The sequence below is a fragment of the Rousettus aegyptiacus genome, unplaced genomic scaffold (genome assembly GCF_014176215.1).
Source record: "Rousettus aegyptiacus isolate mRouAeg1 unplaced genomic scaffold, mRouAeg1.p scaffold_m13_p_3, whole genome shotgun sequence".
Lineage (NCBI taxonomy): Eukaryota > Metazoa > Chordata > Mammalia > Chiroptera > Pteropodidae > Rousettus > Rousettus aegyptiacus.
Genome location: NW_023416306.1, coordinates 34,611,850 through 34,628,578, shown reverse-complemented (window position 1 = coordinate 34,628,578; position 16,729 = coordinate 34,611,850). Strand labels below are relative to the sequence as shown.

General features: G+C 35.0%; 1 protein-coding gene and 1 long non-coding RNA gene across 4 annotated transcripts in view; one reads left to right on the top strand and one right to left on the bottom strand.

The window, feature by feature from the left end:
* Window positions 1-244: 244 nt before the first annotated feature.
* Window positions 245-13,566, top strand: LOC107502820. Its single transcript, XR_001595087.2, has 4 exons — window positions 245-684; window positions 2,545-2,637; window positions 8,481-8,603; window positions 13,455-13,566. It is a non-coding gene; the product is annotated as an uncharacterized LOC107502820 (long non-coding RNA).
* The window catches only part of KIF27 (kinesin family member 27), a 69,632-nt gene continuing 63,294 nt past the window's right edge, over window positions 10,392-16,729 (bottom strand). For all 3 annotated transcript variants that reach the window (XM_016130391.2, XM_036239068.1, XM_036239069.1), the window contains one exon: window positions 10,392-13,910. In XM_016130391.2, the coding sequence (XP_015985877.2) occupies window positions 13,426-13,910 (485 nt within the window). In that variant the 3' untranslated portion in view covers window positions 10,392-13,425. The remainder of the gene's footprint in view (window positions 13,911-16,729) is intronic.

The window sequence follows — 16,729 nt, the reverse complement described above, 5'->3', positions numbered from 1 at the left end:
GCGGACCGCGGCGAGGAGCGCGGCTGCAGGCTGCGGTGAGGGGCGGGGAGAGCGCGGCTGCGAGCTGAGGGCGGGAGGGAAGTCCCGGCGGCGGGGGCGGCGTGAGAGCCGCGGGGCGGGGCGGGGGCGGGGCCTGGCGCGCCCGCCGCCGCGCGCGGGGGTTTGTTTATTTTCTCGGTTGGTTGCGGCGCTGGCGCGTGGGTAGAGGTTCGCCAGTGACGTGAGCGCCCCGAGGTGGGGGAGAGGACCAGAACCACCTGCTGGAGAAGGGGAGCTACGGGGGCCGGGCAGGGTCCAAACGTCTCACGTAGGCGGCGGAGCCGCGGTCTTCGGGGTTACCGGGAAGAGAAGGGCTTTCCCAGAGAGCGTGGAAGAAGGGAGGCCTCCCGAGAGAATAGGACTCCAGGCCATTCCCCCCGCAGTTCGGTGGCTTCACCTGCATCACAGAGAGCAATTCGAGGGCCCTGGAGTGGACAAGAGCCTTGGGACCTGGTGGTCCAGGTTCCCAGCCATTCGGGGCTCGATCTCCAGTTAGTGAAGTAGGAATGGTCCTGCGAATCAAGCTTCGAATGGCAAGACTGCATCAGATATCTGTAAAGAACTTGCTCGTTTCTCTGTAGAGTTAACAGCACTTTCACGTTCTCTCCCTTGGTGCTATGTCAGGTAGTAATGCTACAAGGCAAGGTAAGTGACTTACCGAAAGCCTCACAGCTAGTAAATGGCAGAGCCAGAATCCAGCTGTTCTGACTTCAAATTCTGTGCTGCTTACTATTGCACTACATCATCTCCTTAACTCACTTTGAACTAGTAGTAGACACACCGACACTTATGGGTAAAATGCTGCGGGATTACAGAAGAGTGTTGAAGATGTCATTCTTGCCTTCAGAGAGTAAGGAATAAAGCAAAGATAAAACATATAAAAGACAAACTATGATAGGTGGCTTGTGAAAAATACAGAGTACTGCAGAAGATCAAAGAACTCATCTCTCTAGGGGATCAGGAAAGAAAGGCAGCATGGAAAACCATTTGGGATTGACCATGAAAGAGATGAGGAAGACTTCACAGCAATAAGGGATAGCTTGAGAACATATGAAGATGAATCAACAAAAGTTGTGTTCAGGAAAAAGCAAATGATAAGACTCTAGGGCATGTTGAGAAGTGGCAGAGACAAAGGAGAAGGGGGCCTAAGATACCAAATAGAAGAACTTGTATTTCAGTATTATTAGTTTTGTGCTTTAAAAGTTTTGGGTAAGGAAAGTACAGCTTTTCTTTGATCTCTCTGTGAATGGATATAGAAATTAGAGGTGGGAAAACTGTCAGACCTGCAATAGGCCAGGTGAAAAGTAATGATGAGTCTGAACTAAAGGTAGGGCAGAAGTTTAAAAGATCATCGTTTAAATATAATGTGGAAGCAGACTCTACAGAATTTGGTAATCGATTAATTGGATTTACAGGAAGAGGGGCTAATGAGAACATATATGAAGGTTAATATGTGGAGGAAGAGAAAAATCAAAGATAGTGGAGGTTTTAAGTTTATAGATAAGTATATAAGATAGAATTAGAGATAGAGTAGAAATTGCTTTTTGAGAGATCAGTTTAGATTTGGATGTTTAAAAAGTTTGAAGGGTGTCCACACAGCCAGATAGAGGTGGACACTACGAAGTTAGACATAAAGGTTTTGAAATATGGAAGAAGATTGAACTGGAAAATAGATTGGGAAGTTACCAGCCTAGCAATGATATCAGTGTGAGAGAGAAGGAGAAAATGAAAGGCAGAATCTTGGAGAATATCTTCTTTAGAATATTGCTACTCAAAGTGCCATCAATAGCCCAGCAGCACAGGCATTATCACGAAGTTTGTTAGAAAGGTACAATCTCAGCCCTACCCATCCGACCTGCTGAATCAGTGTCTTAAATTTAACAAGAACCCCAGGTGATTTGTACCACATGAAAGTTTGAGCTCTGACCTAGATGAGAGAAGCCAGCAAAGAGTGAGGAGGAAGTGGGAGAGGAACCAAGGTAATGACTTTCCAAGACAAAGCAAATTAGGGTTTCTCAAAGGCAGGGGCAGGAAGGAGCATTGATCAACAATACCCCAAATCGTAGATGCTGAAAAGCACAAGGAAAGGAAGATGTGTTTGAATTTTGTGATTAGGTAGTGTAGTTGTTATGACCATGTTCTAATTGAAAGCTTGGAAACTGTCCCTCTGTGATCAGGGACAGCCTAGGAATCAAATCCCTGCCAGTCCCCATGTACATAGGACCTTTCGAAGTAGACTTGTGGACTTGATAGCAGGATAAAATAGAAGTTCTTTTCTGGTTGCTTAATTTTCTTGGTGAAATAAGAAACAAGATAATTTTGGCACATTGCTAATTGTCCATCACAATTTATTCTCCCCTTCTTCCTGGATACACAGTGTTTCTCTCAGCGTCTCTTTCAGTTACGTAGAGTCAAGTATTAAGCTCTTACTAGTGGAACGTGAGCAGAAATGTCTGCCACTGTCAGGCCAATGTGCCTCCTTTATGTGTTTTTCCTTTCTTCCAGCTAGATTATGCAGATGACTACAAACCCTGTATGAAGGTGCCTGTATGAAGGAGGGCTGCCCACTGACCTGGAATACCCACTCTGGATTATTATGTGAGTAAAATATAAATTTATATTGAATTGGAACCATAATGCTTTGGGGTCTGTTATAACTGTTTAGCCTACTCTAGCCGAAGTAGTCATTAACTGAAAGCAAGGAATGGGGAGTTTGAGAGGAGAGAAGAGAGGGGAAATAGTATATGATTGTGGGAGAGGGAACTGACTAGGGAACAGAGTAAGGTTTCCAGGTATTACAAAGGGCGGGCCAGGGCCCACCTGAGGGAGTGGTCACAAATGATGTGTCAAGGAATGGTCAAGGAATGAGTGGTTGAATTCTCTAAATTAGGGTGTTTAAGGCTGTCAATGATTTAATATGTTCAACTCTTGAAATAGGAGTGGGGAGTGGAGAGAGCAGAGGGCATAAGATCATCTGTAGAGCTGTGGTTAAGGAATTGAGAGACAATAAGCATTTTGAAAGGGGAGTGTGTGTGTGTGTGTGTGTGTGTGTGTGTGTGTGTTTATGTAACAAAGATTTATCCACAGGAATGATAGTAGTGTTGAAGTAGTGAATAACCTTGGAGAGAGTGGAATGAGCCTGGTACTAAAATCTTCAAGGAATGAGGGGTTGAATTCTCTAAATTAGGATGTTTAAGGCTGTCAGTGATTTAATATGTTCAACTCTTGCAGATAGGAGTTTTCATTAAAACAGGTGCTTTAAAGTTTTGTGGTATTTCTAATTGCTTCTCTTTGACCTCTCAGATAATAGACAGTAACTGCTTTCTTTAAGAAGAAATGCCTATTTGTCTGTTTTGTAAAACAAACACATGCCAGGCTTCCCAATATAAATGACTATGCTTTAAAATCTGTCATAGACTACTCTGTTCTACCTCCAACATGTGTCCTCAAATAGATACATCAAAAGTGATACTAGCTTTGCTACATGAAATAATACACTATAAATGTGAAAAACCTTGAAAAATCTACATGGGTACAAATAAATAGGAATCGACCAGAGACAAATTAAAAATAATATTATCTGTAGCTTAGGACATGATGTATCATGTTTTAAAGCATAGGGGCTCTGGAATCAGACTGCTAGAGGTTGAATTAAAGCACCTCTGTACAATGTATATAGTAATTGGACTGGTTTATTTTTGCTGCCCCAAATCCTTTTTCTTTAGACACAATAGTACAAATGATGTACAAATTATCATCGGAGTGTAAAACCCATTCAGTAGAAATCATTATTTGCAAATAATTTATAGGTGTTATCTATATACATATCTATACATAACGTTAATTTTAATTACTGCAAGGCTCCTGAGGAAAACACGTTTGGGTTTGTTTTTTTTGTTTGTTTGTTTTTTAGTCTAGTATGAGAGGATGTTTTAAAAACAATTATTTGTAAAAATACAAAATAGCCCTTCATAGCAATTCCATATTCATGTAAGTCATTTTTCAAATCCAAGTTAGTAACAGTGAAATTCTTATAATAATTAATAAATTTATTTGTTTATAAATAATATCACATTCAGGGCAAGGGAAGGAGGTAGTGGAGTCAAAATATTAGAAAAGTAACATTAATGTTTCTGTTTTGCAGTGGACAATGTGAAGGTAGAATGAAAAAGTTTTGCTTTGATTTATTCAATTGAAAAAGGTATTTTTAAAGGACTAATTTAAAATTAGTTCTACTAACATATTAATATTACTGCGGGATAATTAATGGTCAGTCCATTAAGTTCGCCAAATTAAAAACAATTCTATAACTTTCCCTCTCACCATTAATTTTTTTAAAGATATGCAATGTTTATGTTTTTCAAGGTGACAATGTATATGGTCTAAGAGTCAAATAATTACAAGGATCATAATAAACAGAAAACCCTGTTCCATCTGCCGTTCCTTAGATGCCTGCTTCCCAAAGGAAAATTGATGTTCTGCTATTTAATTCCACATTTCTAAAGAGCGCATTTCTACTGCCATGTCTTAATTTTTCAGTTTTAACCATTTTATGCCATTTACTAATTTCCCGATGAATTTATATCACATTGTTCAGTATTAACGCCTATTACATATTGTCCACAGCATCCCATGTTATATCAGTCAGGAGAGGTTAGTTATATGCATTAACAGATGACCAAAAAAACCTCAGTGGCTTACAGTAATAAAGATTTACTTATTCACACTGCACATCCAGTGGGCGGTCAGTTGCAGTTCTGCTCTATGGTGTCCTCACTCAGGATTCAGGTGGCCAGAGACAACCACTAGCTAAACAGTGCCCATATTGTGTCAGAGACAGAGACATGGCTCCTATAGCTTCCTCCTTCCCTTGCCCTGAATGTGGTATTATTTATAAATAAATAAATTTATTATTTATTATAAGAATTCCACTGTTACTAACTTGAATTTGAAAAATGACTTACATGAATGTGGAATTGCTATGAAGGGCTATTTTGTACTTTTACAAATAATTGTTTTTAAAACAGTCTCTCGCAGTAGACCAAAAAAGAAATTATTTGCAAATAATGATTTTTGAATGGGTTTTCCACTTTCATTATAATTTGTACATCATTTGTACTATTGTATCTAAAGAAAAAGGATTTGGGGCAGCAAAAGTAAACCAGTCCAATTACTATATACATTGTACAGACTAAATGCAGCAGTCTCTTCACAAACTTTGCTTTAGGGTGGCTTCTTTGTCAAATGAGTCACCTTCCTATCCTCATCTACAGCCATCCCTTAGACCCAGTACTAATTCAATCATTCAGCAGATAACTTATTTGGAGTCCCCAGTGTACTAAACCTGTTACTCAACTGCTTGTAGTTCCCTGAGTATATGATGTTGTCTCCCACTTCTTAGCCTTTACAGTGGGTTTTCGTGATCTAAAATGCTATTCCTATTATTTCTATACCTTCTGAAAGCCAACTTTTCCATTAAAACACACAAGGGATACCTTCTTGAAGAAGCCTTCCCTTATCCCTGAAAGTTAAATGCCTTTCCTCAATATTGCCATAGTACCCTCCATATTTTCACCAGGGCCATTATATCCTCTTTTATATTGTGAGCCCCATTAAAACAGAAATCTGACCTATTTTTACTCACTGGTATGTCACTTCATTACCAGGTTCACCGTATGCTTTCAAATGGTCAAAGTGTTATTATCTGTCTTTCTTCAACATACTATATTCTCCTTGGTGGATGGGTCTTTTATTTATTAAACTTTTTTTCTTTTAGCATTTCACACTGAAGACCTAACATACAGAAATTTGTTGAATAATTTAGCTTTCTCTGCATTACCGTTAATCTTTAAAATACATAGCATTGAGAAATATAGAGAAAGTATCTTTAATACAGAGAGATGGAGTTCTGAGGATTGTTCATTTTGTGTTTAACTTAAATAAGAAAAAAATACATATGAAAGACCTGAGACTGTAGACTACAAATGCCAAATTATGTAGCTGTGCTTTATGCTCTTACCACTCTTAACCTAGAAATAAGAAAATAGAAATTATTCTCGAAGGAATAATCTTAAAATAACCAACTAAAAATGTATCAACAACAACAAAAAATTGTGATTTCTCCTCATTAAGTCAGCTTGTATGGGTAAACATTACCTAAGTTCCTTGATTCATGGTATAGTGCATTCTAACTCAAATTTGCCATCCACCAAAAATAAACTGTGATCAATATATAAAAATTAGTTTCTATACACTCTCAATGAATATGAAAATGAAACTACAAAAACAAGTCCACTGACAATAGCATCTAAAGGAATAGAATATGTAGGAATAAATTTAATCAAAGAAGCATAAAGACCATATGCTGAAAATTAAAAATCATGGTTAAAATAAATTAAAGAAGATCTAAGTAAATGCAAAGACAAGTCTATGTTCATGGATTGGAAGACAATGTTGCTAAGATGACAATACACTCCAAATGGAGTTACAGATTCAGTGCAATTCCTCTCAAATTTCCAACATAGACTATTTTGCAGAAATGGATAAGCTGTTGCTAAAATTCATATGAAAATGTAAGGAACCCTAAATACCAAAACAATAGTGAAAAAGAATAAAACTAGCAGACTGTTACTTCCCAACTTCAAAATTTTCTACAAAGCTGTACAGTAATCAAGACAGTGTGGTACTGGCATAAGGACAGACATAAGCCAATGGAATAGAATCAAGAGTCCAGAAACAAACACAAACATATATCGTCAAGTAATTTTTAACAAGGGTCTAAAACAATAAGGAAAAGGTTTTTTTCAACAGTAGTGCTGGGACAATTGGATATCCACATGCAAAAGAATGGAGTTAAATCCCTACACCTCACATCATATACAAAAATTAATCCAAGACATAAACATTAAGAGCTAAAACTATAAAGTTCTTAGAAGAAAACATAGATGTAAATCTGCATGATTTTTGATTAAGCAATGGTTTCTTAGATATGACAACTAAAGCACAAACAACCAAAAGAAAAAAATAAATTAGATTTCATCAAAAATAAAAACTTTTGCAATGCAAAGGACACCATCAAAAAAGTGAAACAACAAACCACAAAATGAGAGAAAATATTTGCAAATCATATATCTGATAAGGGACTTGTATCTGAAATATGTAAAGAACTCTTACAACTCAATTTGGACCTGGGCAGTTAAACTGGCATAATCAGGTCTTTATATATAGTTTCCCTTCCTATGGGAGAAAGTGACCTTTGTAAAAACCTTACTAAGAGGACCTCAGTACCACTGAAAGTAACTCTTCCAGGAAAACTTTTGTTAGTATTCTTCCTTTCTGATCTATTTGTTCATAATCCATTAGAATACTTAAGATTGTAGGTTCCATTACTTTAAAGTCTTTGCCTTCTCTCTGATTACTTGGCTGCACAGGTCATGAGTGCCTTGATCTACATAGAGAAAAATTATTCCTTAACATTGTCAGATAATTGCAAACTAAGGGGAGCAAGCTTCCCTCAGAATGCTTATAAAGGAAAGACCACCACGGTAATATCAGATTTAATTCTAATATGCTTCTTGTATACAATAGCTGAGAGAATCAAATGCCAAACAAAGACTGACTTTGCTGTTAAATTGATCATATTACTATACGTGTACCAAAAAAAAATAACTTACTGTTTTACTGTTTCCTTGAGGAAAATCTAGTTTTAAATATCTTTGTGATTACCTAATGGAAACCATTCTTCTCAGTTTTAAGAAAATTTGTTTTCTAGCCAGAGTGAACTAGTAACTTACAAATGTAATTGTTACTAAGGAAATAAATAACAAATAGGCAAAAACTGGTGATTAAAAACCCAGTAAAAGTATATTCTTTCATTTAGAAATCAAAGAAATAGTCATGAAGTACTTTTTATGCCTCTAAAAATAGTCTCAGCCAAGTCTTTGAAATATTTTGTTGTGAGAATAGTGTTCACATGAAACTTCCCAGAGAATACTGTTATTTCTACTGTTGCTGACATATATAAGTAAAACTCTGAGATTTTGTTTTAAAAAGTTTTATATGTGCCAACCACATGCACCAAAAAGTTATACCACTTTGATATCCAACTCTATGAAAAACCTAGTTAAAATTCCATCATAAACACATACGATACTTCAGTTTTCAAAGTGCTTTCACATATTTATTTGATAAAGCACCAGGCTGTTTACCATATAGTAAAAATAGCAGTTCTTCCACCCCAATTAATTTATTAAACAATTACTTTGAGTTACATTTGAAAAATAAGATTTTGATGTCAAATGCAAGGGAGTGATTCATAACCAGCTTTTTTCCCAAAGAAAAGTCGGGGTCGGGGGGAGTCTGGTATTTTAGAAAATATCATTATTTAATGTATTTATCCCATTAATAAGTTTATAACCTGGGTCATTCTGGTCATGTTCTAGGCATGTCTTACAACCAGTGACACCTGGTATAGCTGGGAAATCGTCCAGTGAAACTAACAGGCTTAGTTCCAGGCTTCAAATGGAATAATTCAGAGGCTGCCCAACGCTAGCCTCCAACCCCAGGTAATGAGAATTTCAAAAGGAGATCGGCCCCTCAGTATAAAAATGCCTTGCCATGTTCCCACTCTTCCCATCTAGAAAAATCATGCTAGAAAATAACAACAAAACTTTTACAATTTTTATACTTATAAATGATCAGAATTATACATCAGTTTGAGATTAACTCCTCACTCCTTTTCAAGGTGGATAGTAAAATACCACTGCAGGCCACAAACAAAAATGAATAGCATCAATTCAGCTTCTCAAGGCAGACCAATAGCTGCTGCTTTGTTATCATGAATGGAAGTCTTTTATATAGAGATTTTTTGGTAGAAATATTCAGGAATACTCTAGCGTAGAGAAAAATTACACAAAATGGTTAAGTATTGTTTATAAAGATAAAGCCTGTCAATTAATGCCTACAATGTTTGTTTTGGCATGCTATTCATGGTTTTCAATGGTAAAATAAGTTAAGTCCTATTTTGGTTTATGTTATGGCTGTTGGAATTTATCCAATACTACTGTTTCTTATAATTCTATTGAATGGCTCAATTTCTGTTCAAATTCTGTCTAGAGCAACTTCTTTTCATGTAATCCTAAATTAATAGTAATCATAGGAAGAGAAACCAGCATAAAAACTGGAGTGTATATTTTCAAATGGCAAAATCAGTACAAACTAGTATTCTTTAGGGTTTAGACAGCTGAAGATCGAAGTTGTTTCAGTGCTGTTGCCAGAGAAATACATTCACTCAAAATATTTCTGAAAATTCTTTGCTGACTATGGAATACTTTAAAATAAACATCTTTCTCTCCTGTTCTTATCACAGCAATTTGAATCCTGGAACATTGTGAGGAGTGAGGGGTAAATAAAGCTATAATTTGCCTGTAATTTGTTGTTAGTAATTGGAGAAATGGTTCTTTTAAAAGGCCCTTCAGATTAAATAAATTCTAATATTTATCACTTTGGAGTTGAAAAATTATACCTTGCTTGGTCTATACTGTAATGTTTGAAAACACAGTAATACAGTATATGAATATTATTTCAAAAAATATTTTTGTTATAGTTTAATTACACAAGTATTAACTAATGAATACAGCTTTAAATTTCTAACAATCCTAAGTATAAATTTTTTAATGTTTAGTTTTCTACTCTTTTGTTATAAGTAGTTTTGTTCCTTGGCATATAAGAATCTTGCTCATTATAACAAAGTCTGTGAGATTGTCGTTTTTTTCAAGTACTGTAGAGATAACTAATTCAGTAGAGGTGTGTGTGATAATTTATTAGTAGAACATAATACCTAAGTCTAAGTCAATATATTTGTGTTCAGTTAAGTTACCCTGCTAACATTTCATATAGTGGCAATTCTGTTAATTTATTGTGGAACTCCCTAGAAAACATAAAAAGAGAAAAGAACTATGCAGAATATCAAAAGCCAGTATTATAACATCAAGTGTTCTTGAGCTTTCTAGAACTTTTTGTTCCTATTATCTCTACATTGGGATCAACATGAAGGCCATTATAAAAATCAAACACCATTCCAATATGTGGTAGCATGTATGAACTGTGTTCCAAGAGCAAGGAATGGAAGCAGTCACCCCTAGAACTAGGAATAAGGGGTGCATTGTTTGTAGAGAATTTAAAAGCAATAAAACTTATGAAAAATCATCTGCTTTTTATTTTCAGCATGAAGGTAAACAATTACAGTGATAGAATACTCCTTTCCATTGGGCAGATTCTCCTACTACCCTACCCTTTGAACACGATTGCCCATGTGAGCTCAAAAATACTACATATCCATTGCGGCTGAGATATTTGTTGTAGAAGGATCTCATGTCCACCTTTATTTTCAATTTTTTAAAGTATAAATGTAGAAGAATGTGTTATCAGTACTAATGAAGGCAGCGCATAGCCTGTTATAACTTTAAATGTAAAATACACATAATGAATATTTTTTAAAATTCCAGTGAAATTCATAGAGGACTTCTGGACATGAGCTTACAGATATTGTAGTCATTCAGCTTTCATATGTTGATAAGTGTTTTAAAAAGTCACAAGTATGTTACTAAAGAAATAACTGAAAGAGCAAAACATGTCACTTTTGCATTTAATGCATGAGGATTTATATTGACTATAGAACCAGACTCCTACTAAGGATTTAATTCCTTAGCAATTCATTCTAAGACTTAGTATTAGACCTTTATATGTATATATACATATATACACACACATATACATATATGTATATATGTACATATATATGTGTACATATATAAATATGTATAGATAAAAGACACCCATTCTTAAATAAGCATTTATTGCTTTATTGACCTGGACTAATAGAAACAAGCCAATTGCTAGTGGCAATAAAGTCCACATTATTGAAGATCATAGGTATATTAGCTAACTCCTTGGACTCTGATTTCATAAGGATATGAAGAACTGAGGGACTAAAAAAAACAAACAACAAAAAGTGAACAAAAATTTAGCAAAAGAAAACAAACATTAAAGCACAAAAGCACCTTCATTGATACTCTCACTGCCTATAGTTGCCCATACTTATATAGCATTCTGCAACACCATTATCTATAATACTCTGGAGTTAGGGAAGGAACTAGTACTTTTTGGAGGCAAACATGTTTCTCTTTAAATGCTCTGTTATGGTGAAGAAAAAAAAAAGCCATAATGATCAGAAAAAGAAAACCACAAACAATTTCATAAACATGCAAAAAGGCAATGACAAAATGTTCAGACTAAGGAAAGCATGTGAAACAGTAAAATTTATTAGTAGTATATGTAAAAAATAATTTTACTTGCCTTAGAGAGATGACTTAATTTTTCTTCCTTTTGTGAGGACACTGACTAGAATTAGAAGAGGTTCACTTCCAGAATATATCATTCAGATATTATTTATATGTGTGCGTTTGTATATGTATATGAACTCTATCATAGATATAAGGTATCTATGATATCATAGATATATATATGTATGACCAGAAGGGATGAAAAAAGTGATACCTATCATAGATATCATAGATATATATATGTATGACCAGAAGGAATGAAAAAAACTATATCTTTGTTATTTAGAAGTCAGTTCACATTTGCATTATCAAATCAAATCACTGTTGGTTTGATAGAAATTTTCTTTCTCACTTAGTGAGTTGGCTTTCAGAAAATGTGTTTATATTTACACAGGTAAAATAAATATATGTCAATTTCCTGGACAAGCAGGATTCCAGTGTCAGAATATATTCTTACATTAATTATTTCTAAATTATTTCTTAATCTTAGAATTTACAGTTAGGACCTTCATTAATAAATATGTATTTATTAATAAATATATAATTGCTATGCTTTGTTAAGGCACTGGCCTCTGGCCAGTATATATTTATAAACACATTATATATGATATACATTAAATATATATCATACAAACCAAGACAAAAAGAAGAAACTTGCTTAAAACCAAGATCTGACTTGAAATATCCCCTGATAAAAATAAAATATCCAATGTAGTTTGTAAGTTCATTGTTTGAAGAAATTTCTCAATACCAATGTTATAAACTGTGGTTCAGTTCCCAGGTAGATACATAGAAGTCTATTTAACCCATAATTTAAATGAATTTTAGTACCATGCTTATGAAATATAGAAACTATTCATCAATTTAGAAGTTTGTTTTGGTTTGGTTTTCTTTTACTATACGAACTGGTTTTTAGCAGTGGGACCAAGGAACCCTACTCCCTAAGGGCTAGAAACTACAAAAAGAAAACATTAGGCTTTGAGCACAGGGTGACAGTTTGGGTCTTAGGTAAGATGGTCAGGGTCAACAGCAACAGATAAAAGGACAAAAGAAAAAATTAGTAGCATCAAAAAAGAAAATAACGGGAATCAGCAAGGAAGTGGGTGACTAATTGAGTAGGCATCCATAAGTCAGGGTGGTTTTGCTACTAGCCCCACCCAAACATTAATTAATTCAAGAAATAATTTTATTTAACAAGTGAAAGTTTAGAAAAGTAACAAAAATAACGAGTAAAAAAAAATAACAAAATAGCTCCAGTCATCATAGGCAATGTTTTCTCTGATTAACAAATATGATGCAAAAGTACAAACTGTGTGTGTAGGGCAAATCAATGTTTAGTTCTTAATTTCAAATGAAGTTTATATTATATAATAATGTTTAGACCAAAAGATACTGACGAAAAATTTTAATTTACATATTTACAACCCCAATATAGTCTGGCCTGCCTGTGTGCAAAACCTGACTAAACAGGTTGTAGAGAAAAGTCTCAAATTAAGCCCATCAGATTATGAGCTAAATCTCCCCTGGCTAGACATCAAGCTTTACAGGTGTACTCCATGTGACCATGTATCTTTTCCATGAAATGTTAGAATGCTTTAGTTTTATTCATATACTTGTATTTAAGAATAACAAACTTATATAATTATTACATTATAACACTATAAAATATGCTTTATAATATGCTTTTATATTAAATAATATACAGTTGATGGATATTTAGTTTATTATTCTACTGTTAGTCTTATTCTTCAAATATGCCTGGAAAAGAATTATGGGAAAATTTGTAAGTGGAAATTTTTAAATGTTCCATTTCTAGATAGTATTGGAAAATGTGTGTTTGGTTATTATGGAAATGCAAATTAAAACTCCCCAAATGTACTAGAGAAGATATACACATCTATAATGTACAAAAGGATGGGGGATTTCTTCCTCCATTTCTTCCTTTATCTTGAGAGAAGAGCTAGTGAGTTTAAGCTTTAATTTTTAACAGGTTAGAAAAAGGAGTCTTACACATTTCTAAATTAAAAGTTTCATGAGTAACTATCTACGTTTTTAAGTCACTCTGTTTTCTAGCTACTTCAATGGAATCAGCAGCCATAGACCCAACCCCAACTCCAAGACTGGAACGTCGTAATGAGAGTTCCAAGGCAGAAATCTGACGCAACTCTTTGCGACACAACTTGACAGGTGTGACACCATGAATCTGTCCCACATTTCCCACTGGCTGAATTTGGGGTGATGTGCAACTGTGAGTTTTTGTAATCTGATTTTCATCTATTTCTGTTTTATCTTCATTGCTTAACAAATGCCCACTAGTGGGTGCTAAAGAGCTATAAATTGGAGGTAATTCTGAGCCATCTTCCCAGAGCTTCTGAGGATTTGGTTGTGTTCTTAAGCCACTTGCTGAACTGTTAAATTCTCTTTCCTTTCCACTTAATTTCATACTTTCAGTTTTAGATGCCCATTTTAATTCTTCTGAAACCATGCCTGCTTCTTCTGGGTTCAGGACTCCATCTCCAGCATAATGATCTAAAAATAATCCAAAAAGAAAAGAAAAAAAATTAGAGATTTCCTCAAAAAGCAGGTATTTTAATCATGATATTCTAACATAACTATATCGTCACTCAATATAAATTACCTTTCAGCTTTGTTAAATGACTTCTTTTAGACAGAAGTATGAATATGAATTGTTCTTATTTTACTTAGAAGAATCTTGCATGTGAATAACTTAGAACTTTTCATTGTTGGAACAAAGTTGAAAAATATTCTTGTAGAGATTTTTGTACTCCCTGGAAACACAGGAGTGCTTTAGGCCTCTCTGGTGCCCTTCCACGCCTGCCCTCCACTGGGCTTGCCACTGGTGAATTACATTCTAAATCCAAAGCCAGCCCTGGAAAATATTTGCTCTGCCCCATATCTCCAATGACTCTTCTTGGACTTGGCATTATATGTGTGAAAATCTAGTCCTTCATAGGCACTCCTAGCATGACAGCAGGACTCTGCTCTCTAAATGTACTCTGGGATTCCACCGTCAAAATGGAGATGGGAGTGTAATAGCCCTTCAAGGGGGGACACCCTGCTGCAACAAGCTAGAGGTCCTTAAATCATAGAATCATCTAATAGAAAAGGCAAAAACTTGCTTTAGGGAAGTCCATATAGGTACTGGACCTAATATAATGAAAAATGCCAACTTTAACATATGTTAAAACATGAATGATAGTATCCTTCTGGTCCTACAAATACCAAGTTTAAAAACGTAAGTTGCACAGTGGCAGCTCCCAAACAAAATCTGGCCCACAGACAGGTTTTACTTAGCCTGGTTTTACTTACATAAAGTAATACATGGCCCAAAATTTAAAAATTGGAAGTATCATATAAAAATATAGTCTTCCAGCATTACTAGAAAAAATGAGAACTGACCATTTCTGCCTGGCAACAGCAGCTGGAGCAGAGTTGTCTCTGCCCATTGAGACAACTATAGGCCCTGCTCCTCACTGTGGCTTCCCTGGCTCCTGCAGGCATTTTAGTTTGTGACCTCTGCTTAACACATAAGTGATTTTCTAGTTTTTAAAATTCTCTCACAAACAAAATACCTGAACCAGCAAGCAACATGGATCCTCACATAGAACTAGTGGCTCCTCACAAAGCTGACCGTAGACAGTGGCTCCTAAACTGCTGCTCATTACACCGAGAAGCTTTCAAAAATCCTGATGCCCAGGGAGCAATGTCTGGAGGAGAGAGCCAGGCATCTTATTTTTTAAAGATCGTATGTGAAAGAGCACAGATGGACTCATTGGACTGGCTCACACCCAAGCCCACTTGGATTCTTCACAATACAAAGAATTTTACCATTAGGGAACAAACTAGAGAAAGATGAATTCACCCAAGGTCACATTGCTAATAAGTCAGGATTCCAACCTAGATCTTCTGATGCTAGTATCCTCACATAGAATCTTAGAGCGGTTTAAATTGATACAAGGATAGAGTTCTAAATACTTAAGTGCATAGACTGTGTGTTAATAGAAATTGATTTTATCCTCAAAAAATATGTTAGAAAACAGACACACTATAACAGAGGCATGACCAAGAAGTGACCAACATATATTGGTCAAAAGATTAATTTTTCTACATATGAAAATGCTAACACTCAAAGAATATAAATACAAGTCTAGTAGGCAGACAATGAAAAGACTACTATAAAAACCAATTAACTAAATATCAAGACAGTTATATTTTAACTAGGATACTATTAAGCATATAATACTTTTTAGGAAACTCAATTCAAAATATTTAAATTGCTATAGTTTATAAGTCAAACAAATTCTTGTTTCATGTCATTATATTAGAGTAACATTTTGAGATACAATATAATACAAGCTATATCCCCAGTATGATTCCAACTAATCTTTTTTAAAGCATGGGGAAAATATTGAAAAGAATTATGCTAAATGTTAATACTTATGAGTAGGATTATGGGTGCTATTTCTTCTACATTTTCAGAATTTTCTAAACTGAATATACATTACTTTTTATAGCCCCAAAATAAAAGTATTTAAGATGTTTCTAGGTAGAATACAAATTAGCTGAAATAATCAACACTATTATCAAGGCTAGACTTCCCAAGAAAGTTACTAAGATGGATATAATTATCACTTTATACATCTCCAAGATTATTTAACTTTCCTAGAGCTTTTCATGTTTCCTTAAGGAGCAGGATGAGGATCCAGGTTTCTTAAACCTGTACACCACCGCACCATACTGTCATTTTAACAGATGTCTAGTAGACTCCGTAGTATAAACACAGGCCATTTAAACACTAGATATCTAGTTTCAGATATCTCAAATTTGAACGTGGGTTTCTTTAAGCTAAAATGGCCTTATTTTGATTGTTCTGTTTCCTACTTAATACCTCTGCATTACTATATTGAAAATCATAAAGTTTAGTCTCTTGGCTGGATTTGTATATTTATATCTCTATCCTAAGATAACTTTCATTGTAGACTATTGGACCAGGAGTCAGAGACGAAGGATCTTAGACCATGTTCTTTTATTTACTTTTATTTTTATTAAATGTATTGGGGTGATGTTGGTTAAAAATATCATATAGGTTGCAAGTGTATAATTCAGTAATACATCATCTGTATATTGCACTGTGTGTTCACCTCCCAAAGTCAAATCTCCTTCCATCACCATCTTTGACTCCCTTTACACTTATCTCCCTCCTGACTTCTTTCCCTCTGGTAACCACTAAACTGTTGTCTGTGTATATGAGTTTTTGTTTGTCTTGTTCATTTGTTGCTTTCAGTTTTTATATCCCACATATTAGTAAAATGCTTAGCATAATAATC